This window comes from Oncorhynchus keta, chromosome 3, assembly GCF_023373465.1.
Source record: "Oncorhynchus keta strain PuntledgeMale-10-30-2019 chromosome 3, Oket_V2, whole genome shotgun sequence".
Lineage (NCBI taxonomy): Eukaryota > Metazoa > Chordata > Actinopteri > Salmoniformes > Salmonidae > Oncorhynchus > Oncorhynchus keta.
Genome location: NC_068423.1, coordinates 4,564,617 through 4,589,948, shown reverse-complemented (window position 1 = coordinate 4,589,948; position 25,332 = coordinate 4,564,617). Strand labels below are relative to the sequence as shown.

The window sequence follows — 25,332 nt, the reverse complement described above, 5'->3', positions numbered from 1 at the left end:
GGCTTGTTAACAAACTGTCAGGTGATAAACTAGATGGTTATATTTTATTGGTTTGACGACACTAGTCCGAGTGACAACTTTACCAGGACGAGGACTTGCCGATGTCAACCTCTTTCCAAAAGCCTAATCTACTAGCTAGCTAACATGCCAAATGGATAAAATGAAAATACATGATCAAATTATGTTTACTGAGTATGAGAAGCATGCAATTACTTGCTGCATAACTGATGTGGCCAAACGTGGAATAATCGGAAATGTGTAGTTCTATGCTCTTCAAGAGGTGATGATATTTAATCAAACAAAGCACGCTGAAAAAAAAATATTAAAAACGCAACATGTTAAGTGTTAGTCCTATGTTTCATGAGCTGAAACATGGCATTTCTGGGATCTTAATTATCTCAAATGTTGTTCACAAATTTTGTTTACATCACTGTTAGTCAGCATTTACAGTTTGCCAAGATAATCCATCCACTTTACAGGAGTGGCATATCAAGAAGCTGATTAAACAGCATGCTCAAACAGGTGCATCTTGTGCTGGGGGCAATAAAAAGGCCACAAAAATGTGAAGCTTTGTCACACAACACAATGCCACAGATGTCTCAAGTTGAGTAATTGGCATGCTGACTGCAGGAATGTTCACCAGAGCTGTAGCCAGAAATTAATGTTAATTTCTCTACCATAAGCCGCCTCCAGTCATTTTAGAGAATTTGGCAGTACGTCCAACCGGGCCTCACAACCGCAGACCATGTGTAACCACGCCAGCCAGGACCTCCACATCCAGCTTCTTCACATGCGAGATTGTCTGAAACCAGCCACCCAGACAACTGATGAAACTGTGGGTATGCAAAAACAAATAATTTCAGCCCAAACTGCCAAAAAGCCTATCATGGGAAGCTCATCTGCGTGCTCTTCATCCTCACTGAGTTCTTGACCTGACTGCAGTTCGGCATCGTAACTGACTTCAGTGGGAAAATGCTCACCTTCGATGGCCGCTGGAGAAGTGTGCTCTTCACTGAATGAATCCCGGTTTCAACTGTACCGGGCAGATGGCAGACCGCATCTATGGCGTCGTGTGGGAGAGCGGTTTGCTAATGTCAACATTGTGAACAGAGTGCCCCGTGGTGGTGGGGTTATGGTATGGGCAGGCATAAGCTATTGACAATGAACACGATTGCATTTTATTGAAGGCGATACCGTGACGAGATCCTGAAGCCCATTTATCCGCCGCCATCACCTCATCTCTCAGTATGATAATGCACGGCCCCATGTCACAAATATCTGTACACAATTCCTGGGAGCTGATAATGTCCCAGTTCTTCCATGGCCTGCATACTCACCAGACATGTCCCCCATTGAGCCTGTTTGGGATGCTCTGGATGTCCCGCAACCTCGCACAGCCATTGAAGAGGAGTGGGACAGCAATCCACAACTCTATGCGAAGGAGATGTGTCGCACTGTATGATGCACATAGTGGTCACACCAGATACTGACTGGTTTTCTGATCCACGACCCTCTTCTTTTTTTTCCATCTGTGACCAACAGATGCATATCTGTATTCCCAGTCATGTGAAATCCGTAGATTAGGGCCTAATAAATGAATTTAACTTGACTGATTACTTTATATGAACTGTAACTCAAAATCTTTGAAATTGTTGCATTTATTTTTGTTCAGTGCAGTTCATATTTATTTAACAATCCCTTGAAAACAGCACGTAGGCTTAGCCGTCAATGGTTTTAGCAGAGCTGGGGTTCTCCTTGACCCAGAGCAGCCAAATCGAACGCTCTGCACCGTATTGTGACGTTTTATTGATAACCTATATGGGGGTGCACGCAAGCAGATGAGGAAATCAGTCTAGGATAGAATAAATTATATAGTAAAACCTGCAAAAAGAGTGAATGTAAACAGAAAAAAAGCACTACCCTCCCCTGTGCCCAATAAAAACTAATAAAGCTACTTTTTTTGACAACCCCCCCCAGTGTTCCACCACTGACTAAGCCTATTAAATGGTTTGTGTCATTTTTAGAAGGTGACACCAGCTGTCATGGCTGTTTATGTCATTGTGACGGTGTTATGTAGGTAGCCCTTACGACCGAGGCTTGAAGTACAATGTAAAAAGAAGAACCACTTCTTGATATGACATTTGCACCTCAACAATACAATATCCCCATCTGTACATTACAACAATTCATATACATTTACCTAATCTAGTTTATACACAAAGTGTTTAGGGTTAACTTTAGCAATAAGTTCATTTTTTACAATATTTTACAGGCAGAACCAAGGAAGACAAATAGCAAAGCTGTAATGAAGCAGTGGATGAATAAGTTCAATGGAGAAATTTACTGTAGTTTGTATTAAATAAAGATGTTTTTCATATCACAATTGTCACTATGTTCAATTGCAAAACTGTAAATGTGAAGATAAAAACAAACACTTGAATACCTGAATAGTTGAATTCAGTCCCGTTTTAAATAGAACCATATGATCTGAAACTATGTGATTCAGACATAATGGGGTGTTAAGAGAATAAAGATATTGTAAATTACAATGGCCACACTAATAACTACGTACATTATACTGCATTTAAACATTTTAAAAGAGCTTAAAAGCGGAATCGGCAGTAGAAACAATAACAAGAGAGACTCCCCGCCCCCGCTTCGGTCAAAAGCTGAGGGGTTGGGGCTGGAGAAATCTAACCACTCAAATTCGTAGACTGCTATGGATGTAAGTACTGACCATTCATGATATCAAAACTATCGTTTTAACATGTTTTGAGGCTATATGGCGTTTACATTTACTTTGTTTACAAACATGAGCTTATATTTTGGGTTCTGATTTGGAACGACTTTGAACTAAGCTCATGAAGCATTTATAAGTTATATTCTTCAAGAATCAAAATGGGTACACATCATTAAATGTATACGTCCAAAAATGGATGTAGCAACTGCTGATTCTACCAAAGACCACTTTAAAGAAACAGATCCATTCACATGTTAAAGCCTATACACTTATCAAACAACATGCTGAAAAGTCTCAGATTTAAACTAAGTGCCCTGGTAAGTGTGGGTATAATTGTGATGAGTCTTTTGGCTACTCTTGATTTGTGTTCTTGTTTTTCCCTTCACAAAAATAAAATCTCACAATGAACTGCATCGTATTCAAACATGTCTGTCAAAAAATAACAGCTTCTGAGAAAATTCTAAATTGAGAGGCAGCCAGAGGGAGTCTTGAGCATTTCCGTAAATTACTCAGAAGGGTGTAAACATTGTCTGTGGGTAACGTTGTCGCCCCCCTTTGAATGTAAAGGGCATCTGTAACATTATCCTCAAATGAAAAGGGCAACACATACACAATCCAGTATCATACAGTTCAGTCCTACATGAACAGGAGTCCCTGTTGACGTCAGATCATAAAAATGAAGTTGCCATGTCTGTTCTTGAGCGGGCCGGAGTTAAACTATCCCTCTATGTTTACCAACTGTATTAAAATAGGACATCGACACTGAGCTCAGATCAGATCAGATTCCAAGGATCACCTCAGACTGTCCCGCTAAGAGCTGAGCCCAGGTTATGTCAGACGCGGAGAATCTCTAGGCAGTTGTTGTAGCAGATTGCGATCCAGTCAGGCTGGGTGGATGCCCACTGGACGTTATTGATCTCGCCTTCGGCCGTGTAGGCCAGGATGGGGTCCTCGATGGCTCTGGGCATCTGCTGGATGTCCCAGATCAGCGCCTGATGGTCATCCGCTACTTTCCGGACAGGAAAGGGGACAGTAGTTAGTGTATTGTAGACTGAAATCAATGCTTGTGTTCTGGGCTACTAGAGGGCAGATTTGATAATCAATGGTATATATTTTTTCAGCCCTGTGATCTAGTTTCACTAAATAATTCCATGGGGATGTTATGGAACAATGATTTATAAAATCAAATCTCACCAGCGATGCAGATGTGCCATTTCATTTATATTCATATTTTCTGAGAATGTCAGATGTTTGTGTCAACAGAATCTTATGGATTAATTAATCAATAATATACATCAAAATTACAAATTGACATATGTTTCCATACCTTGTAAGCACTCTATTGAAGGACAGAGTGCATTGCAAGTTTTGAGTTTGTTCCCCTAGCCACTGCCACCACCCGCAAACTTTAGCATTTTATAACCAAAAAACAATTTAAGTAAATGTATCCTATATTATCATGTTTTAATTTTCAAGTACAAATAATCCCAAAGTATTTGGCATTTTCCATATACTGCTTAAAAATAAAAATAAAAGGAAAAATTATTTTTTTTTTTTTTTACTTGGAAGGTTAGCACATGGCTGGTTGGCACATGGATAATACTGTATAATATAAGCGGGAGGAAACAGAGGGCTTACCTGCTGTACAAATGTGGCAGGAGGAGTGGGGCGCCCAGGCGATGCCGTTGACACAGGCGCGGTGGTTGTTAAGTCTAGCCACTGGGGTGCATGGCACACGGACGTCCAAGATCACCACCTGGGACAGACCGAGAGAAAAATGCACCTGCTAAGGTAGAATACATATAATCATAGACCACTAGAATTTTTGTTTAGCATAATTGACTGACTTACTGGTCCAATATTGTAGCCAGATAACCAAACATGCATTATTTGAATTGCTGTAGCATTTTATTTCACCTTTATTTAACCAGGTAGGCAAGTTGAGAACAAGTTCTCATCTACAATTGCGACCTGGCCAAGCAGGTTCGACACACACAACGACAGAGTTACACATGGAGTAAAACAAACATACAGTCAATAATACAGTATAAACAAGTCTATATACGACGTGAGATAAGGAAGGTAAAGGCAAAAAAAGGGCATGGTGGCAAAGTAAATACAATATAGCAAGTAAAACACTGGAATGGTAGATTTGCAATGGAAGAATGTGCAAAGTAGAAATAAAAATAATGGGGTGCAAAGGAGCTAAATTAATGAATTAAATACAGTGGTGAAAGAGGTAGTTGTTTGGGCTAAATTATAGGTGGGCTATGTACAGGTGCAGTAATCTGTGAGCTGCTCTGACAGTTGGTGCTTAAAGCTAGTGAGGGAGATTAGCATTGATCCAATCACATACAGTACAATGAAGTATGGGACAGTCATGCAGACGGACAGGCAAACAGATGCAGGGCTGACCTCCATTCCATCCATCGCCATGGTGGCCAGGTAGTTGGGGTCTTGTTTGTTCCAGCAGAGGCGGAGCAGCGGGTGGTGCTGGGGGTCCTCGTAGATGATGGTGCTGTGCTCCAAGTGGCGCAAGTCAAACATGCGCACAGAGCCATCTGCCCCCACCGACGCAAACATGTCCCGGCCACCACCGGCTCGGCTGAATGCGATGTCATAGACCTGCGACAAGGACACACACGACAGACATTTGGTGAAATAACAGGTGACATCTACTGTTCCGATACAAAATATGGTTTGTTCATAGTCTACTGATTTGACAGATATTTTAGCCATATTTGCCAAAAGTACAACAACTGACAATGGGTGGAGGCGGTAATTTCATTGATCACTTGGAACATTGCTATAACATTACATTGACCATTACATGCCCAATATCCACACTACTTAGCATGAATGGCCAATACGTCATCACATATTTATAGTATGCAAGTGTGGATATTGGAACTTAATTTAATTCAGCTCTGGCCTAACCCCTGCAGTGTCTTTACCTCTTTGTCATGGGCGATGAGCTGAGTCTTGACATGGCCAGACACCAGGTTGACCCTGCCCAGTACCTGACCTGTCTCCAGGCCCCAGATAGTGCAGGTGGTGTCAATACTGGAGGTACCTACAGAGAAGAAACACAATTTTTTATTGATTTATTGAACGGGATCTTAAGCACTTATACATTTGTAACATGTTGTATGAATTGGAGTTTGTAACATATCATTTCAATTGCAGGGGACCCGTTTTGGCTTGTGAGAGATTAAACTACTAGCTGAAACTATACAAAAGCTTTACAGCACATCTTTAATGATACCTTTCTATATCCTTTAAAGGACTATGTATCATTCATAAGCAAATGGCATGCTATATAAAAGGGTGGCAAATGGGTTATGCTGCATTTGTATATTTTATATCACCTTTCATGTAGTATGACTTTGCTTGAAAAATGTAAAGTGAAGCGTCGATGTAGAGCTAATGTAGACATTATGAATGCTCTATATAAAATTACGTTTTTTTCTTTTCTTTTTTCAATGAGACCAACCAAGGCTGTATAACAATGACACCTGGAGAGCTAATGGTATATGCTATCGTCTCTTGTTTGTGAAGAGGCGTCAGGAGCTCATACTTGCTTAAGACTCAACTGTTTAGCTTATTTTTAACACTAAATGCCAATAGCGATCTGGAAGAGGCATCCAGAGAATCTGGTAACGTAGTCTGTCCATAAAAAAAAAAGATAAAGTTATTCTCACCCAGCAGGTTAGGGTCCACCTCATTCCAGTCAAAGGATGTCAGCGGTGCACAGAAGTCAGAGTTTTTGTTGTTGTTGAGCAGGCATTCCAGACGAGTCTCAGTGTCACTCACCTGTCGGGAAGAACAAAAGTTTGTTTTTAAATCACCTCATCAAATGAAGCAGACATATTTATACGGAGACACCTGAAACCCCACCTCTTTAAGGAATACCTAGGATAGGATAAAGTAATCCTTCTCACCCCCCTTAAAAGATTTAGATGCACTATTGTAAAGTGGCTGTTCCACTGGATGTCATAAGGTGAATGCACCAGTTTGTAAGTCGCTCTGGATAAGAGCGTCTGCTAAATGACTTAAATGTAATGTAAATGTATACGGTTGTAAAAGCAGCAGCTACTTTTCCTAGGGTACACAGAAAACATGACATAATACATAACAGCTCAAGGACAAAAATACATACATTTTTTTAAAGTAATATATATATATATATATATTTTTTTTTTTAAGGCACCCGTAGCTTCCAGTACATATCAATACATACAAACTATCTAGATCAAATAGGGAGAGAGGCGTTGTGCCTTGGTGTTGCTTTTAGTGATGCACCGATATGTAATTTTTGGCCGATATCAATATCCGATATTTCCCTTGCCAAAAAAATAAATAAAAATTAGACCGACTATAACTATATTAGAAATTTTAGCAGCCTTTTAAGCATTCTAGTACAGTTAAATAGTTAACACACACGAAGCAGTTTAAGGTACTGCATCTCAGTGCAAAAGGCATTACTACAGTCCTTGGTTCGAATCCAGGCTTTATCATATCCGGCCGTGATTGGGAGTCCCATAGGGCGGCGCACATTTGGCCCAGTGTCATCTGGGTTTGGCCATCATTGTAAATAATAATTTGTTCTTAATTAACTGACTGGCCTAGTTAAAGGTTACACACACACACCAAAAAGTTTGGGCACTTATGGCCCCATTACCAAATCTATATTTCTTGCACTTACTTCCTGTGCAGTTTCATTGTTCATTAGTTTAATTCTCAACCAGGATTTCTATGGAACGTCATTTGTGTCTTTGCATGTAAAAAAAATATACTATTTAACACGATTTGACTTGACAAATAGTTATTTGACATGTCAATTCGTGTTAAATAGTATATGTTTTTGACAGGCAAAGACACAAATGACGTTCCATAGAAATCCTGGTTTAGGATTTAACTGTACTATTTGACATGTCAATTAAGCTTGTTGACCAAATCAGGACCTGAAAATGACTGCACGTCACACAATAATTTAACGCGTTCATTATTTTTTTGCGTAGTTATTACACAGATTACCCATCACTCGTATTTCATATGTCACGACGATTCATTGATACGTATGCTATGATGCTGCTAAAGTTGTCTCGTGCACCTACAGTGCTGGTCATAAAAAAAGCTAGCTAGCTCATGGATGCAAACAATGTTCTTCCCCAAAAACATAGCGAAACGACATCTGTTTCAGTAGCTATACTTAGCTAGCTAACTATATAGCTAGGTGTCATCTAAAATAACCCTAATTTATAAGACCGTTCTTATTTGAATAAGGGTGGTCGGACCCATCTATGTGAAGCTATCCACTATAAGCATTAGCCACAACAGTGGACTTTGCGGTTAGCCTTCTGCATGAATAATTATACAATGTGTATTAATTTGCATCACTGTCAATGGCATACCTTTATTTTGAAAGCAAACTGCAAATTCCGCTATTGTGCCTAATCCATTTTGTGGCTAGCTTCACAACAGATAACCTGGTCCGGTCGAGCTTCACTAGCTAGATGACGCTAGCTGGCTGCTTATAACGTTAGCTTTGGGCAACAGGGTTAAGTAGCTGGCTAGCTATTTATTTAAGTTAAATTCAATTTGCGAAGAACAAGTGGCAACCTAGCTAATACTTACAAGGATTCCTAAATCATTGCAAAGAATAATGAAAATGACAGCAGTTTCTACTTGTAATTTTTTCAGGCTGGTTGTATTGGTGCTAGCTAGGTACCAAGCTAAAGCTAGCTACCCCAGAAGTTGCGGTCTAACAGATGCTTTATTACCAACGCGGTATTGAAAACACATTGTTTGTGGCCGGTGTTTGCAGACTTTTGAACAGCTTTGACAGTGCTACTGTATTTTTTTGACACAAAAACCCAAACAGCATTCCATAGTATGCATGTCGTGAAGCTAATAGCAGTGACGCTATTACTGTGTAACTCCAGTAGGGCAACATCTGAAAAGAATAGCGCACTTGGTAGTGTGTACCAGTGCTCGACCAGTCGGCGAAAGCGAACATCACCCACGACAGAGAACGGTTGATTGTCAAGGGAAATTAATTCCATTGTCTTGGCTTTAATGGATTTCACCTTTGAGTTGTCTCGCCAAAATGTTCTTACTCTTTCAAATGACTGGTCGACTTGTTGACTGCTCGATCCACACAGCAAACATTGTGGGCCAAGTTAGGAATGCCGTGTGGCACGTGTAAGTGCATAATTTTACGTGGCGTCATTATATTAGGTATGCACATCGGCTTTGAAATCGCTGTTGAACTAGACATGGACGATATATCGGTGAACATATCGGAGTCGGCCGATATTAGCTAAAAATGCCCAAATCGGTATCGGCCGACTACGATATGTTCACCGATATATCGTACATCCCTAGTTGCTTTATGTGTTTTTTAAACCAGAGTTGCTGTTCATTTGAGCAATATGATATGGAACGGAGTTCCATGCAATAATGGCTCTATATAATGCTGTACGCTTTCTTGAATTTGTTCTGAATTTGGGGACTGTTAAAAGACCCCTGGTGGCATGTCTGTGTGTGTGTGTGTGTGTGTGTACGTTGACTATGCAAACAGTTTGGGATTTAACAGTTTCTTATAAAAAGAAGTGGTGCAGTCAGTCACTCTTCAACTCTTAGCCAAGAGTGACTTGCATGTGTAGAATTTATATCAGCCCTCTGATTACAATGAAGAGCAAGACGTGCCGCTCTGTTCTGGGCCAACTGCAGCTTAACTAGGTCTTTCCTTGCAGCAGTCGACCACATGACTGGACAATAATCAAGATAAGACAAAACTAGAGCCTGCAGGACTTACTTTTTGGAATGTGGTGTCAAAAAAGCAGAGCATCTCTATTACGGACAGACCTCTCCCCATCTTTACAACCATTGAATCTGTTTTGACTATGCTAGATTGTTAAACTAAGGTAACACCAAGTAATTTAGTCTCCTCAACTTGTTCAACAGCCACACCATTCATGACCAGATTCAGCTGAGGTCTAGTTCTTAGGGAATGATTTGTACCAAATACAATACTCTTAGATGTTCAGGACCAGTTTATTACTGGCCACACATTACAAAACAGACTGCAACTTTTTATTAAGCGTTTCAGGTGACTTCATTGGCTGTGGTTGCTGATGCATGTATGGTTGAATCATCAGCATACATGGACACACATGCGTTGTTTAATGCCAGTGGTAGGTCATTGGTAAATATTTGACATATTTGACATTAGAGAAGCGTCCATTAAAGAAAACCCTTTGAGTTATATTAGATAGAAAGCTCTGAATCCCCAATATGGCAGAGGTTGAAAAGCCATAAGTTTTCAACAACAGGTTATGGTCAATAATATCAAAGGATGCAATGAAATCCAAAAGTACAACTCCCACAATCTTCTTATCAATTTCTTTCAACCAATCATCAGTCATTAGTGTCAGTGCAGTTAATGTTGAGTGCCCTTCTCTATAAGCATGCTGAAAGTACGTTGCTAATTTGTTTACAGATTAATAGCATTTATTTGGTCAAACACAATTTTTTCCCAACGATTTGCTTAGAGCTGTCAGCAAACTGATAGGTATGTTGTTTGAACCAGTAAAGGCTGCTTTACCACTCTTGGGTAGTGGAATGACTAGCTTCCCTCCAGGCCTGAGGACAGATACTTCCCTCTAGGGACAGATTAAAGATATGACATATAGCAGTTGAGTCCCCTACCATCCTCAGTAGCTTTCCATCTAAGTTGTCAATGCCAGGTTTGTCATAATTGATCGTTAATAATTTTTCCACCTCTGCCACTAACTTCACAAAATTCAAACTTGCAATGAATTTCATTAATTTATTTTTGTGCATGAATACGATGGCTCACTGTTCGTTGTTGGCATTTCCTGCCTAAGTTTGCCCAATTTGCCAATGAAGTAATTATTAAAAACATTGTCAACATCAAAATGGTTTTGTGATAAGCCATCTGATACGATAAAAGTTGTGGTTGAATGTCTTTCATTTAAAGTACGCCAACGTTTTTTTTATATTATTGATCTAGGCTTCATAACACAGGTTCTTCTTTTTTGTTGTTGCGTTTAGTCACACAATTTCTCATTCTGGCAAAATATTCTGTGGACCGATTAAACTAAAGTTGATAGGAAAGGACACACAACACTATGAGTGGAGGGAAAAAAAAAGGCACAGCACACCAACATCAAAACCTAATGCCTGTCATAGAGGAATGTCCCCACGCGCTCTGGCAGCTTTAATGGCTGGAATAAGTTCTTTCCTATTCTGGCACACAGCTTCGGGATAGTCCACTGAGGAATATATGTTCCACTCAAGTTCTTGGCTTACCAGAAAAGCTACCCTGCCCGCGAGCTGCCCAGTGGACCAGACGAGCTAAATGACTTCTATGCTCAGTTCGAGGCAAGTAACACTGAAGCATGCATGAGCGCATCAGCTGTTCCTGATGACTGTGATCACGCTCTCCGTAGACAATGTGAGTAAGACCATTAAACAGATCAACATTCACAAGGCCGCAGGGCCAGACAGATTACCAGGACATGTACTGCGAGTATGCGGTGACCAACTGTCAAGTGTCTTCACTGTCATTTTCAACCTCTCCCTGACAGATTCTGTAATATCATCATGTTTCTGCCTAAATGACTACCGACCTGTAGCACTCACGTCTGTAGCCACAAAGTGCTTTGACAGGATGGTCATGGCTCACATCAACACCATTATCCAGAAACCCGAGACCCACTCCAATTTGCATACCGCCCAAACAGATCCAAATGATGCAATCTCTATTGCACTCCACACTAGAGGTGTGGGCGATTAATTAGGGCCGACTTCAAGTTTTCATAACAATCGGAAATCGGTATTTTGGGCGCCGATTTGCCGTTTTTTTTTACACCTTTATTTAATCTTTATTTAACTAGGCAAGTCAGTTAAGAACACATTCTTATTTTCAATGGCGGCCTAGGAACGGTGGGTTAACTGCCTCGTTCAGGGGCAGAACGACAGATTTTTACCTTGCCAGCTCGGGGGATTCAATCTTGCAACCTTACAGTTAACTAGTCCAACGCTCTAACCACCTGATTACATTGCACTCCACGAGGAGACAACCTGTTAAGCGAATGCAGTAAGCCAAAGTAAGTTGCTAGCTAGCATTAAACTTATCTTACAAAAAACAATCATTCATAATCACTAGTAAACTACACATGGTTGATGATATTACTAGTTTATCTAGCGTGTCCTGCGTTGCATATAATCGATGCGTTGCATATCGTTGCTACAATTTCTTCATAACCATAAACATCAAGGCCTTTCTTAAAATCAATACACAGAAGTATATATTTTTAAACCTGCATATTTAGCTAAAAGAAATCCAGGTTAGCAGGCAATATTAACCAGGTGAAATTGTTACTTCTCTTGCATTCATTGCACACAGAGTCAGGGTACATGCAACAGTTTGGACCGCCTAATTTGCCAGAATTTTACGTAATTATGTCATAACATTGAAGGTTGTGCAATTTAACAGGAATATTTAGATTTATGGATGCCGCCCGTTAGATAAAATACGGAATGGTTCCGTATTTCACTGAAATAATAAACTTCTTGTTTGAGATGATAGTTTCCGGATTCGACCATATTAATGACCTAAGGCTTGTATTTCTGTGTTATGTTGTAACTAAGTCTATGATTTGAATGAGCAGTCTGACTGGGCGATGGTAGGCAGCAGCAGGCTCGTAAGCATTCATTCAAACAGCACTTTTGTGCGTTTGCCAGCAGTTGTTTATGACTTCAAGCCTATCAACTCCCGAGATTAGGCTGGTGTAACCGATGTGAAATGGCTAGCTAGTTAGCGGGTTGCACGCTAATAGCGTTTCAAACGTCACTCGCTCCGAGTGGTTGTTCCCCTTGCTCTGCATGGGTAACGCTGCTTTGAGGGTGGCTGTTGTCAATGTGTTCCTGGTTCGAGCCCAGGTAGGAGCGAGGAGAGGGACGGAAGCTATACTGTTACACTGGCAATACTAAAGTGCCTATAAGAACATCCAATAGTCAAAGGTTAATGAAATACAAATGGTCTAGAGAGAAATAGTCGTATAATAACTACAACCTAACACTTCCTACCTGGGAATATTGAAGACTCATGTTAAAAAGGAACCACCAGCTTTCATAAGTTCTCATTATAAAAAATTTTTTTTTAAACTAAACAAAAATTGTTTTATTTAAATCGGCATGTATTTTTTGGGGTCCTCCAATAATCGGTATCGGCGTTGAAAAATCATAATCGGTCAACCTCTACTCCACACTGCCCTTTCCCACCTGGACAAAAGGAACACCTATGTGAGAATGCTATTCATTGACTGCAGCTCAGCGTTCAACACCATAGTGCCCTCAAAGCTCATCACTAAGCTCAGGACCCTGGGACTAAACACCTCTGCAACTAGATTGTGGACTTCCTGAGGGGCCTCCCCCATGTGGTAAGGGTAGGTAACAACACATCCACTGCTCTGATCCTCAACACAGGGGCCCCTCAGGGGTGCATGCTCAGTCTCCACCTTTACTCCCTGTTCACTCATGACTGCATGGCCAGGCACGACTCCAACACCATCATCAAGTTTGCCGATGACCCAAAAGTGCTGTAGGCCTGATCAACAATAACTAGACAGCCTATAGGGAGGTGGTCAGGGACCTGGCCATGTGGTGCAAGGACAACAACCTCTCCCTCAACGTGATCCAAGACAAAAACAGGTTATTGTGTACTACAGGAAAAGGAGGACCGAGCACACCCCCATTCTCATTTACGGGGCTGCAGTGGAGCAGTTTGAGAGCTTTAAGTTCCTTGGTGTCCACATCAGCAACAAACTAACATGGTCCAAGCACACTAAGACAGTCGTAAAGAGGGCATGACAAAGCCCATTTCCCCTCAGGAGACTGAAAGGATTTGGCATGGGTCCTCAGATTCTCAAAAGGTTCTACAGCTACACCATCGAGTGGTTGCATCACTACCTGGTATGGCAACTGCTCGGCCTCTGACCACAAGGCACTACAGAGGGTAGTGTGTATGGCCCAGTAAATCACTGGGGCCCAAGTTTGCTACCAACCCAGGACCTCTATACCGGGCGCTGTCAGAGAGACTCCAGCCACCCTGGTCATGGACTGTTCTCTCTGCTACCGCATGGCAAGCGGTACCGGAGTGCCAAGTCTAGGTCCGAAAGGCTTCTTAACAGCTTCTACCCCCAAGTCATAAGACTCCTGAACAGAACGCTCTTTCACACTGCTGCTACTCTGACTATGCATAGATAATAACACTGACTCTACGAACATGTACATATTACCTCAAATAACCAGTGCCCTCACACATTGACTCTGCACCAGTACCCTGGGGCGGCAGCGTAAGAGCGTTGGACTAGTAACCGGAAGGTTGCCCAATCCCCCGAGCTGACAAGGTACAAATCTGTCGTTCTGCCCCTGAACAGGCAGTTAACCCACTGTTCCCAGGCCGTCATTGAAAATAAGAATTTGTTCTTAACTGACTTGCCTGGTTAAATAAAGGTAAAATTAAAAATATAGCCTCGATATTGTTATTTTACTGCTGCCGTTTAATTATACTTTTACAGTGGCTTTCCAACAGATTCATCCCCTTGGCATTTTCCCTATTTTATTGCTTTACAATCTGTTATTAAAATATATTTTTTTTGGGGGGTTATATAATTTGATTACACAACATGCCTACCACTTTGAAGATGCTAAATATTGTAAGATGCTAAATAAGTAATGTTTTTTTAAACAGTGTGCATAACTATTCACCCCCCCAAAGTCAATACTTTGTAGAGCTACCTTTTGCAGCAATTGCAGCTGCACAAGTCTCTTAGGGTATAATATATAATATAATATAATAATATAATAATAATAATAATAATAATAATAATATAGAGGGTATGGCTCTATAAGCTTGGCACATCTAGCCACTGGGATTTTTGCCCATTCTTCAAGGCAAAACTGCTCCAGTGCCTTCAAGTTGGATGGATTCCGCTGGTGTCTGGGCTTTGACTAGGCCATTCCAAGACATTTAAATGTTTCCCCTTAAGCCACACAAGTGTTGCTTTAGCAGTATGCTTAGTATCATTGTCCTGCTGGAAGGTGAACCTCCGTCCCAGTCTCAAAACTCTGGAAGACAAACCGGTTTCCCTCAAGAATTTCCCTGTATTTACCGCCATCCATCAATCCTTCAATTCTGACCAGTTTCCCAGTCCCTGTCGATGAAAAACATCCCCACGTGGTGATGGTGATGAGGTGTTGGATTCGTGCCAGACATAGCGTTTTCCTTGATGGCCAAAAAGCTCCATTTTAGTCTCATCTGACCAGAGTACCTTCTTCCATATGCTTGTGGAGTCTCCCACATGCCTATTGGCAAACACCAAACGTGTTTCCTTATTTTTTTTCTTCATGCTATGGCTTTTTTCTGGACATTCTTCCATAAAGCCCAGCTCTGTGGAGTGTAAGGCTTAAAGTGGTCCTATGGACAGATACTCAAACCTCTGCTGTGGTGCTTTCAAGAGACCTTCAGGGTCATCTTTGTTGCCTCTGATTAATGCCCTCCTTGCCTGGTCGGTCTGTGAGTTTTGGTGGGCGGCCCTCTCTTCTGAGGTTTGTTGTGGTGCCATATTCTTTACATTTTTGAATAATGAATTGAAATGTTGTTCCGTGGGATGTTCAAAGTTTCTCATATTTTTATAACTCAACCCTGATCTGTACTTCTACACAACCTCGTCCCTGACCTGTTGTTTGGAGAGCTCCTTGGTCTTATATATATGCCATTTAGCAGACGCTTTTATCCAAAGCGACTTACAGTCATGTGTGCATACATTCTACGTATGGGTGGTCCCGGGAATCGAACCCACTACCGTGGCGTTACAAGCGCCATGCTCTACCAACTGAGCTACATGGTACCGCTTGCTTGGTGGTGCCCCTTGCTTAGTGGTGTTGCAGACTCTGGGGCCTTTCAGAAGATGTGTATTTTTACTGCGATCATCTGACACTAAGATTGCACACAGGTGGACTAGACAGCAGGTATCTAGACAGCCATAAACCCTGGACAAACTGCGGCCCCAGCCACAATAGCTAACCGCATTGCTGGTTGTGTTCAAGCCCTCAAACCCCGAAACCCTGCTAGCTAGGCTAGCAGCTATGCCAAATAGCTCCTCAGACACGGCCTTTGTTGGCAGGATCACTGGACAGAGAGTAGCAGTCCTGGCAGCTGATGCGTTGAGGGATCCAAACTAAGAATTTGCCAATCTACTAAGAAACTTCCCAAATCAACAAACCCATCTCTCCCTCGTTCAACAGAAAGTGTTCAACAGGAATTGGAGCGAGCAGATCGAAGCAGTGTTAAGGTTGCTACACTACCACATTCAGGAGAGCGTCTCCCATGCTTCTGTATACCAAGCTCTTCACATGTATGGGCCTCTGATTGGAACCTCTTGACGTTGACGCTAGATGTAGGGTTAAGGTCGCTACAATATTCAGGGTAGGCACAGGTCTGGCAGTGGTAGGCTATTGGTTTCTTACCCTCCAAATGCGCAGGTAGTCTCCACTGGTAGCCAGCAGGTCAGGATACACCCCCTTGGTGTCGGGAATCCACATAATTTTTGTGGTGGGGTAAGGGTGGTCGAATGTGTTCCGGCAGACAAACTCTGAGCTCTCCTCCTCCAATCCAACTATCTGAACCTATGGGGAAAACAGACAATAACAACAGCATGGGGCAGTAGGTAATCTAGCGGTTAAGAGCCTTGGGCCAGTAACTGAAAAGGGTGCAGGTTCAAATCGTCGAGTTGACTAGTTGAAAACCCTGACGATGTGCCCTTGAGCAGGGCACTTAACCCGTATTGCTACTGTAAGTCGCTCTGGATAAGATATTAACATTTTAAATGTGCGGTCAAATCACAGCAAAAGGTTGATCCTATATTAAGCCTGACGTTTTCTGTGATGAGGATAAGTATAAGCCTGTATTATCAAATTTAATTTACTGGAACTGCCCAACAGTGACACCTTTGTTTTATTGACAGTGATGGATATTGTTGCAATTGTGCTAGTCTAATTAATCAGGCTGAAATAGACAATTAATTGGTATATACAGCCTGACACTAGCAGTCATTTCTCAATGTAATAGTTAGGATAATGGAAAAATTCAGAGTACAAAGCATTTCTAATCCCTGGATTGAGGTACATTTTCCGAGCCATCTCACAACGGTGCCGCAGTGTCTTAATCTACACAGGAAGCCCGTCTGACCCTAGTGCATCTGTAAGCAAGCAGGTCAGATATGCTGGCTAGGCAAGGGTTTAATTGTAACAAATTACAAATCTGAATCTAATCTTGACACCTCTTCTTACTGATAAAAATGATATGGTTAGATACATGTAGAATGTTCCGTAGGTCAATAATCAAGAGGCGACAAGAATACTTACAATTTGACCTAAAAAAAACATTTGACATCAGTAAAACAAAAGTGTTCATAGATTTAAACAAAACTTTGAGGTATGTACATACACTAACCCAGCCTGGTCTCAGACAAACGTAACATAGTAAATATAATTCCTGGACACTCAAATAAAGACAGTTACTTAAAGCAAAAACTAATGTAGGGGGGAGGGGTGGATGGGCATATAACCCAAACATCTAGCCACCAATAGCTTGCGAGATTGAATCGCATCACTGACAACTTTTCAACTACTTAGAAATGTTTTGCTACTTTGCAACTACTTAGAACGGCTGGCAGTATATCGTATTTTACTATATACACAGGGTATTGATGCACGGACCGGTTTGGCTTTTTCCCTTTACCTTCTATAATTGTATTTGAATGTTTGGTTTGTTAAATATGCTGTGTGTAACATTCATTTTGATAGTTTACACTGCTACTTGAGTTCTCTCGCTCTCGGAGTGCATTTGTTGTTGCTTGACCACGAGACACTTGCGTTCAGTCTGCATGATTACTGCAGCATGTGCAACAAATTTTCCAGTTTGCTTCTTAATATAAATCAACAAGTGTTCTACAATTGGTTTGTGTTTCTTACATCTGCAAACAGCTAGTTTGTCTTTTCTTAGCAGAATTTAGCTAAATTGTGTTAGCCTCTAATGCTAATTGCAAGTTAACTGGCTAGCTAGCTAAAAAAATGAGTCAGATCAAAAGTAGCAAGCTAATACAGCCTAATACCAGTGTTGGTGTAGGCCTATAGGGTCCCCTAGGAAACACTGACCATCATTTTGGTTCCAACCCTGTCACAATAACTGGCATTTTCATTTGTCGTCATGTCAAACAATGTATTCAAATTAGACCGGTGGAAATCTGTCCTTTGGTCTGATGAGTCCAAATATGAGATTTTTGGTTCCAACCGCCGTGTCATTGTGAGACACAGTAGGTGAACGGATGATCTCCGCATGTGTGGTTCCCACCATGAAGCCCGGAGGTGGTGGTGTGCGGGTCCTTTGCTGGTGACACTGTCTGATTTATTTATAATTCAAGGCACACTTAACCAGCATGGCTACCACAGCATTCTGCAGCAGTACACCATCCTGTCTGGTTTGCGCTTATTGGGATGATCATTTGTTTTTCAACAGGACAATGACCCAACACACCTCCAGGGTGTGTAAGGTCTATTTGATCAAGAAGGAGAGTGATGGAGTGCTAAATCAGATGACCTGGCCGCCACAATCACCCAACCTCAACCCAATTGAGAGGAGTTGGACTGCAGAGTGAAGGAAAAGCAGCCAACAAGTGCTCAGCATTTGTAGGAACTCCATCAAGACTGTTAGAAAAGCATTCCAGGTGAAGCTGGTTGAGAGAATGCCAAGAATGTGCAAAGCTGTCAAAGGCAAAGAGTGGATACTGTAAAGAATATAAAACATATTGATTTGTTTAACACTTTTTTGGCTACTACATGATTCCATATGTGTTATGTCATAGTCTTCACTATAATTCTACAATGCAGAAAATAGTACAAATAAATAAAAACCCTGGAATGAGTAGGTGTGTCCAATCTTTTGACTGATACTGTATATGAAATAGGTATTGGACATCCACAAATGAATTTACATAAGAATAATACGAAATGTTCTGAGACCAGGTTTACTAACCAAGTATTAGCACATTGAATAACAGGTTTACGTTATTTCGAATTTGATTTACTTTGTTGTTACTGTGTTCCCCGTTCTACCCTAGTAGGATTAAATGTAGGCTAATTTGAGAAAATGCGTTACCTTGTTATTGTACTCCTCGACAAAGCTGCCAAGAGCGAGACGAAAGCGCTTGTCTGGTCGCACACTCCAATTCATTGCATATACCGTCCATGGCGCCTCGTATTTGTAAATTTCTTTGCGCTTACCGTGAAGCGACATGGTCAAAGCAGTGAAAAATCTATGTATTCAAAAAAATACCAAATAAGGCGAACTGTGACTTAATCTAAAACCGGGTTTAAATTTCCGAGCTAAATGCGTCTTGGAGGCCGATGCTTTTTTTCCCCTTTGTAGTCAAATAAAATGGCACTCAACGTTTCAATGTAGCTACTTTGTATAATCTGCAGTAGCCTTATGTTGATGAAGAGCCCACCAAAACATTACAGTACGTTTACAAGGGTTAGCTGAAAACGCTACATTGAGCACACAGAATAAACTGCAACAAAAACATAGGACTATTCACCGAAGCAATGGCTGCTGTCTTGGACCACTTAAAAAAAGACTACCACTGTTGTATCAATGGTGTTTATAACTAAACCAAGATAGATCACAGCTTGTTGTTTCCAATGGGAACAAATTAGTCATAGTGGGCTGAACACGCAGGAGGTGGGTAGAGCTAAGCACGCGTTTACGATATCTCATTGGCGCGTACTCGTAACATCTGCATATTTTCGTTAGGGAACGCCTACTCTGTGAAGTACGCGTGTGCAATAACTCAATTCGCCTTTGCACTCCTGAAAAATGCGATTTGTAAAAACATTTGCAAAGGGTAAAGTCTACAAAAGGTTGTCCACTCTGTTAATACGATATTGTGCGTTTGAAACAGAAAACTGTAATGAGATCAAATGTTTAATAGATGAGAAAATGTGCAGAATGTCGGCCAAAGTCCATCTTCTTCCACCTTACCCACTGCCCGCCAGTGTGCTTCCTCTCACTACCATATTTGGAATTGAGTGGAAACGCCAACCGGATGCTTCACATTTATACATCCAGTGAAATATCTGTCTCATTGCTCCATCTGTGATGGCATGCTATGCACGTCAAAACGGTGCCGACGTTACAATTGAGGAGATTCTATTAATTTGGCCAAGGTAGGTGTGTTTTGCACCGGTTGAAAGAGGATCCGTTTGGCAACCATAATGCCTACCAGCAGCGAGACAGGTGCCCTGTTCAAAAGCCTGTGGCGAGGTAAGCTCAAAACAAAGTGATGTAATTAAGCACGTGGAGTAATGAGTAGGATCAGTGGTGGGGAAAACAAAAAACAAATGTTTTAGATGCATGCCAGCAAAGCCACTACACTACACTAAACAATACATTAATTGCACTACAACGGTGACAAAAGGTGCCCACAAACTGTTAGGTTCTACACAAAGCTGTCCTAACAGCGGAGTTTTCCTTTCACCACCATGGAGTCAAATCAAATCAAATGTATTTATACATCAGCCCTTTGTACATCAGCTGATATCACAAAGTGCTGTACAGAAACCCAGCCTAAAACCCCGAACAGCAAGCAATGCAGGTGTTGAAGCACATTGGCTAGGAAAAACTCCCAAGAAAGGCCAAAACCTAGGAAGAAACCTAGAGAGGAACCAGGCTATGAGGAGTGGCCAGTCTTCTTCTGGCTGTGCCGGGTGGAGATTATAACAGAACATGGCCAAGATGTTCAGATGTTCATAAATGACCAGCATGGTCAAATAATAGGTCTGAGACAGGTAGCACGTCCGGTGAACAGGTCAGGATTCCATAGCCGCAGGCAGAACAGTTGAAACTGGAGCAGCAGCACGGCCAGGTGGACTGGGGACAGCAAGGAGTCATCATGCCAGGTAGTCCTGAGGCATGGTCCTAGGGCTCAGGTCCTCCGAGAGAGAGAAAGAAAGAGAGAAAGAGAGAGGGTGGAGGTGCCAGCCCAGACAGCAAGATCACATCAGTGACTCAACCCACTCAAATGACGCACCCCTCCTAGGGACGGCATGAAAGAGCACCAGTAAGCCAGTGACTCAGCCCCTGTAATAGGGTTAGAGGCAGAAAATCCCAGTGGAAAGAGGAACCAGCCAGGCAGAGACAGCAAGGGCGGTTCGTTGCTCCAGAGCCTTTCCGTTCACCTTCACACTCCTGGGCCAGACTACACTCAATCATATGACCCACTGAAGAGATGAGTCTTCAGTAAAGACTTAAAGGTTGAGACCGAGTCTGCGTCTCTCACATGGGTAGGCAGACCATTCCATAACAATGGAGCTCTATAGGAGAAAGCCCTGCCTCCAGCTGTTCGCTTAGAAATTCTAGGGACAATTAGGAGGCCTGCGTCTTGTGACCGTAGCGTACGTGTAGGTATGTACGGCAGGACCAAATCAGAGAGATAGGTAGGAGCAAGCCCATGTAATGCTTTGTAGGTTAGCAGTAAAACCTTGAAATCAGCCATTGCCTTGACAGGAAGCCAGTGTAGGGAGGCTAGCACTGGAGTAATATGATCAAATTCTTTGGTTCTAGTCAGGATTCTAGCAGCCGTATTTAGCACTAACTGAAGTTTATTTAGTGCTTTATCCGGGTAGCCGGAAAGTAGAGCATTGCAGTAGTCTAACCTAGAAGTAACAAAAGCATGGATTAATTTTTCTGCATAATTTTTGGACAGAAAGTTTCAGATTTTTGCAATGTTACATTGATGGACAAAAGCTGTCCTTGAAACGGTCTTGATATGTTCGTCAAAAGAGAGATCAGGGTCCAGAGTAACGCCGAGGTCCTTTACAGTTTTATTTGAGACGACTGTACAACCATAAAGATTAATTGCCAGATTCAACAGAAGATCTCTTTGTTTCTTGGGACCTAGAACACTGCTACACCTGGCTATCAGCGGAGCCTCGTCTGGCAGCAAAACAGTTCATTCAGCCTCATTTACTTACTTTTTAAATATATTTTAAAAATATTGTAGCTAATATGGCTGACTTGTGTAAACAAATGTGGTTTCTACTGACTCCTTGTGGACTTGTGTAAGTCGATAAGAACTGCATTCCCCTTAAATAAAAACTAACGCCATCATGAGTTTTGACATTTGAACCATACACAAACATGATTAAATGTATATTCAGAAAATGCATTGTTTGTTTTTATATTATTAACAAATAGCTCTAAGAATAAGCAAGTGTATAAAGGTAGGCATATTTGTTCAGCACGTTCAAAATCAAAACTGACAGGAATTCGGATAGATGTTAGTACAGAAATTCATCAAGATGTTGAGGCCTTAACTTACTCTTCTTTAAGTCAACAAAGAGAGAGAGAGAGAGAGAGAGAGAGAGAGAGAGAGAGAAGTGCTTAGCCTTCCATTTGAAGTGTTTTATTAGGCCTATGTGGTCTAAAAGGGAAGGAAAATACAATCACCAGGATCCACATTAATAGACAATATAGACAATATACTGACGCACAGACAGCGCAAACAAAACAACCCTCGCAATATCAACTGGAATTACATGGCTCTATTACTGAACTTTTTTGTTGAAAACAAATATGGTTACAGAACCAACAACATTATATAGTATCCCCTCCTCGTGGAGAAAATCACATGAGCTAATTATAATACACAAAGTAAGCAAAACAATTAAATCATTCCAACATTGCCTAAGATACAGTTCTAATGAGATAGACCTATATAGGTCTATAACAATTGAGATGTACAAATTATGGCATAAGGGAACGATGAGCGGATAAGAGGCAAGCCGTAATTTTGATTAAGACAATGAGTGAGCTAATACGGACGTAGTCAATATAATTATTTGTTCAGCACTTTTAAAATGTACAACAACAGAATTCAGAACATGAGCCGTTCTTAGTTTTCTCCCTGTACACCAAGTCAGAACTGAATAATAAATAAAGGGGGCATATAAGCAGACAATGAAAGTTCTTACAATATTCGATGATGACATTTCTTCAAAACAGGCTATAGTCTACATGTGCACTACCAAGTCAGAACAGTAGGATACATTCTGAGGGGGAGAGGGACCAAATTATTAGGGTGGAGCACATAGGCTACTAACAGCTTACTACACAACATACACTTAGAATTACTTTCTTAGCTGCCGTATACATAGCTCACTGGCATATTAAAAAAATGTGTGCAGCAGCATACAAGACATTATTTGACTCACCGTTGTTGTGCTGGGCTCACATTTTTATTTTATTCTATCTTTATTTAACTAGGCCAGTCATTTAAGAACAAACTCTTATTTACAATGACGGCCTACACCGGACAAACCAAGAGGACACTGGGCCAATTGTGCGCCACCCTATGGGACTCCCAAACACGGCCGATTGTGATACAGCTTGGATTCGAAACAGGGTGTCTATAGTGACGCCTCTAGCACTGAGATGTCGTGCTGGAGATGCAGTGGGTGCCACTCGGGAGCCCACTTGAATATGAAGGTGGCGTGGCAGTACTTATTGTGGGCAAACTTTGTAATCAAACTGTGTCCTCAAAGTCTGGCACTCTCTGGACTGATGGTGCTTTCCAGCATGGTTTCTGCTGCTTTAAAAGCAACTGGGAACTTGGAACTAGGAAATCTCAGACTTCAGTGACTTCAGTGAGTTCAAGACAACTGGGAACTCAGGAAAACTCAGGTTTAGCCTACTCAAACACCCAACTCAAAAAGTGAGGGATGACATGTTAGCTTGCTGGCTATGACTATCCAACACTGGAACTCTTCCAAGTGAAGGTAATGTTTTGTTCTTATAAATGTATTGCCACCGGGGCAATACAGCTACATTTCTTGCTGACTATACACTGTTCTGCATGATTGGAGCGGGTTCACTAGCGTGTTAGTTTTAGTAGCTATGTTGACTATGATGTTAGCTAATACGATGACAACGATGTAGGCTGTGTGTAGCGGTTAGCGGTTATGATATGAAGGTTTGGCTTGAAAAGTTTTTTTCGCCTGGTCACATATCTGATGTGTTATGCACTGAAGTCCACAAGTTAAGCACATAGATGCGAGAAGAAATTATAGGAGCCACGTGATCATGCTGTTTGTATGTGGCTGCTATGAAAGTGAACTGTGTTGCGCGTGACCAGGTGCGTATTCATTCTGCCGATTCTGTTGAAAAATGTTTCTTAAACAGAAGCAAACGTAATGAAACAGGGATAAACATACCTCAATTTGTCCAATAGAAACTTTAGCTTGCAACTATTGGATGCAGGTGCAGGAAGCTAGATACAGCTAGATGCAGGCAAGAGTGTGCAAGGCAGTATTGACACCTTGTATCATCCATGCATGATGAATTGAGGCTGTTCTGAGGGCAAAAAGGGGTGCAACTCAATATTAGGAAGGTGTTCCTAATGTTTTGTGCACTCAGTGTATCTATATACTTAATAAAAATGAATGCAAGTCATTTCAATAATTTGTTAGTTTCATTTTACCAAAGAATTTTAAAATAAATTCATAATTTATAGACTTAATTATTATTCTACACAATGTTGTACGCATGTTTGAAGAAAGAAAAGTATAATCTATATTAGTATTAACAAGCTTGTTGTGCCATGAAGTGTAGGCCTAAAGGATCATGATGAACGGATATCAAAACCTTCAGGCAAAATGCATTCAATGTTGAGACGACCCATTCCCACATTTTCAACTTTAAATGGTAGAGGGAAATACAGTACCCTGCCATGCTTACTGTAACACCTCTAGTCACTGCGGATGGTTGAGCACTGCTCAACAGAGCCTGCCAAAATGGGTTGAACTGGCAAATGATTAAATACATAAATACATAAAACAATGTTAAACATGAAAATATAAGTGATCTAATTCTGGATTTGAAACACCAAAGTAATGTTTAGAAGTTATAGAGAAGGAAACGACACCAAAAGAGAATGTATCTAATTCTGCACTAATTCTGCACTGGTTCCCAACCTTTTTGGGATACTGTACCCCTAAAACACTTTGACCTGCCTGAAGTACCCCCTAATGCATGTCTGACCGGCGTGATTCCTAGATTAGGTGTAAATTTGACAATAATTTGGTTTATGCACCCAGTCAAATTCGGCAGATGCACCCAATGTCAGGGAAATAGGATTTGAACTCATTGTTGAGTTTGGATGAATGTGACCCGATTCAGGAAACTAGATGTATGTCGCAAGTCATGACTTCACAGGAGAGCGGTTTGAACATAAAAAATATTTTTAGAGTAAAAATGTGTTTGAGCAGAAATGCCTTCAAGCCCATGATTTTATTGGGCTATTGTTCAGCTGCCTGTCTAACCGTTAAGAAACACAGTGAGACAAAACAATGCCAGAGCAATACAGTACAGTAAAAGTGACTATTAAACTGAACTGTAAGAATAATTATTTTTACAGTATTTTACAAGGGACTAGAGCGAGCAG

The 25,332-nt window shown here is 41.3% G+C and overlaps 1 protein-coding gene across 2 annotated transcripts; it reads right to left on the bottom strand.

Moving 5' to 3' along the window:
- Positions 1-1,640: 1,640 nt before the first annotated feature.
- Positions 1,641-19,493, bottom strand: LOC118364281 (DDB1- and CUL4-associated factor 7). Of its 2 annotated transcripts, none has more exons than XM_035745701.2 (7): positions 18,993-19,493; positions 16,304-16,462; positions 6,442-6,553; positions 5,695-5,813; positions 5,156-5,365; positions 4,379-4,496; positions 1,641-3,749 (listed from the first exon to the last, which is right to left on the bottom strand). In XM_035745701.2, the coding sequence occupies exons 1-7, from the start codon at positions 19,128-19,130 to the stop codon at positions 3,574-3,576; spliced, it is 1,032 nt and encodes a 343-aa protein (XP_035601594.1). In that variant the 5' UTR covers positions 19,131-19,493; the 3' UTR covers positions 1,641-3,573. The 2 variants fall into 2 exon arrangements, with proteins under 2 accessions (XP_035601594.1, XP_035601599.1); XM_035745706.2 differs by having other exon boundaries at positions 1,641-3,746; positions 18,993-19,492.
- Between the last annotated feature and the right edge of the window lie 5,839 nt (positions 19,494-25,332).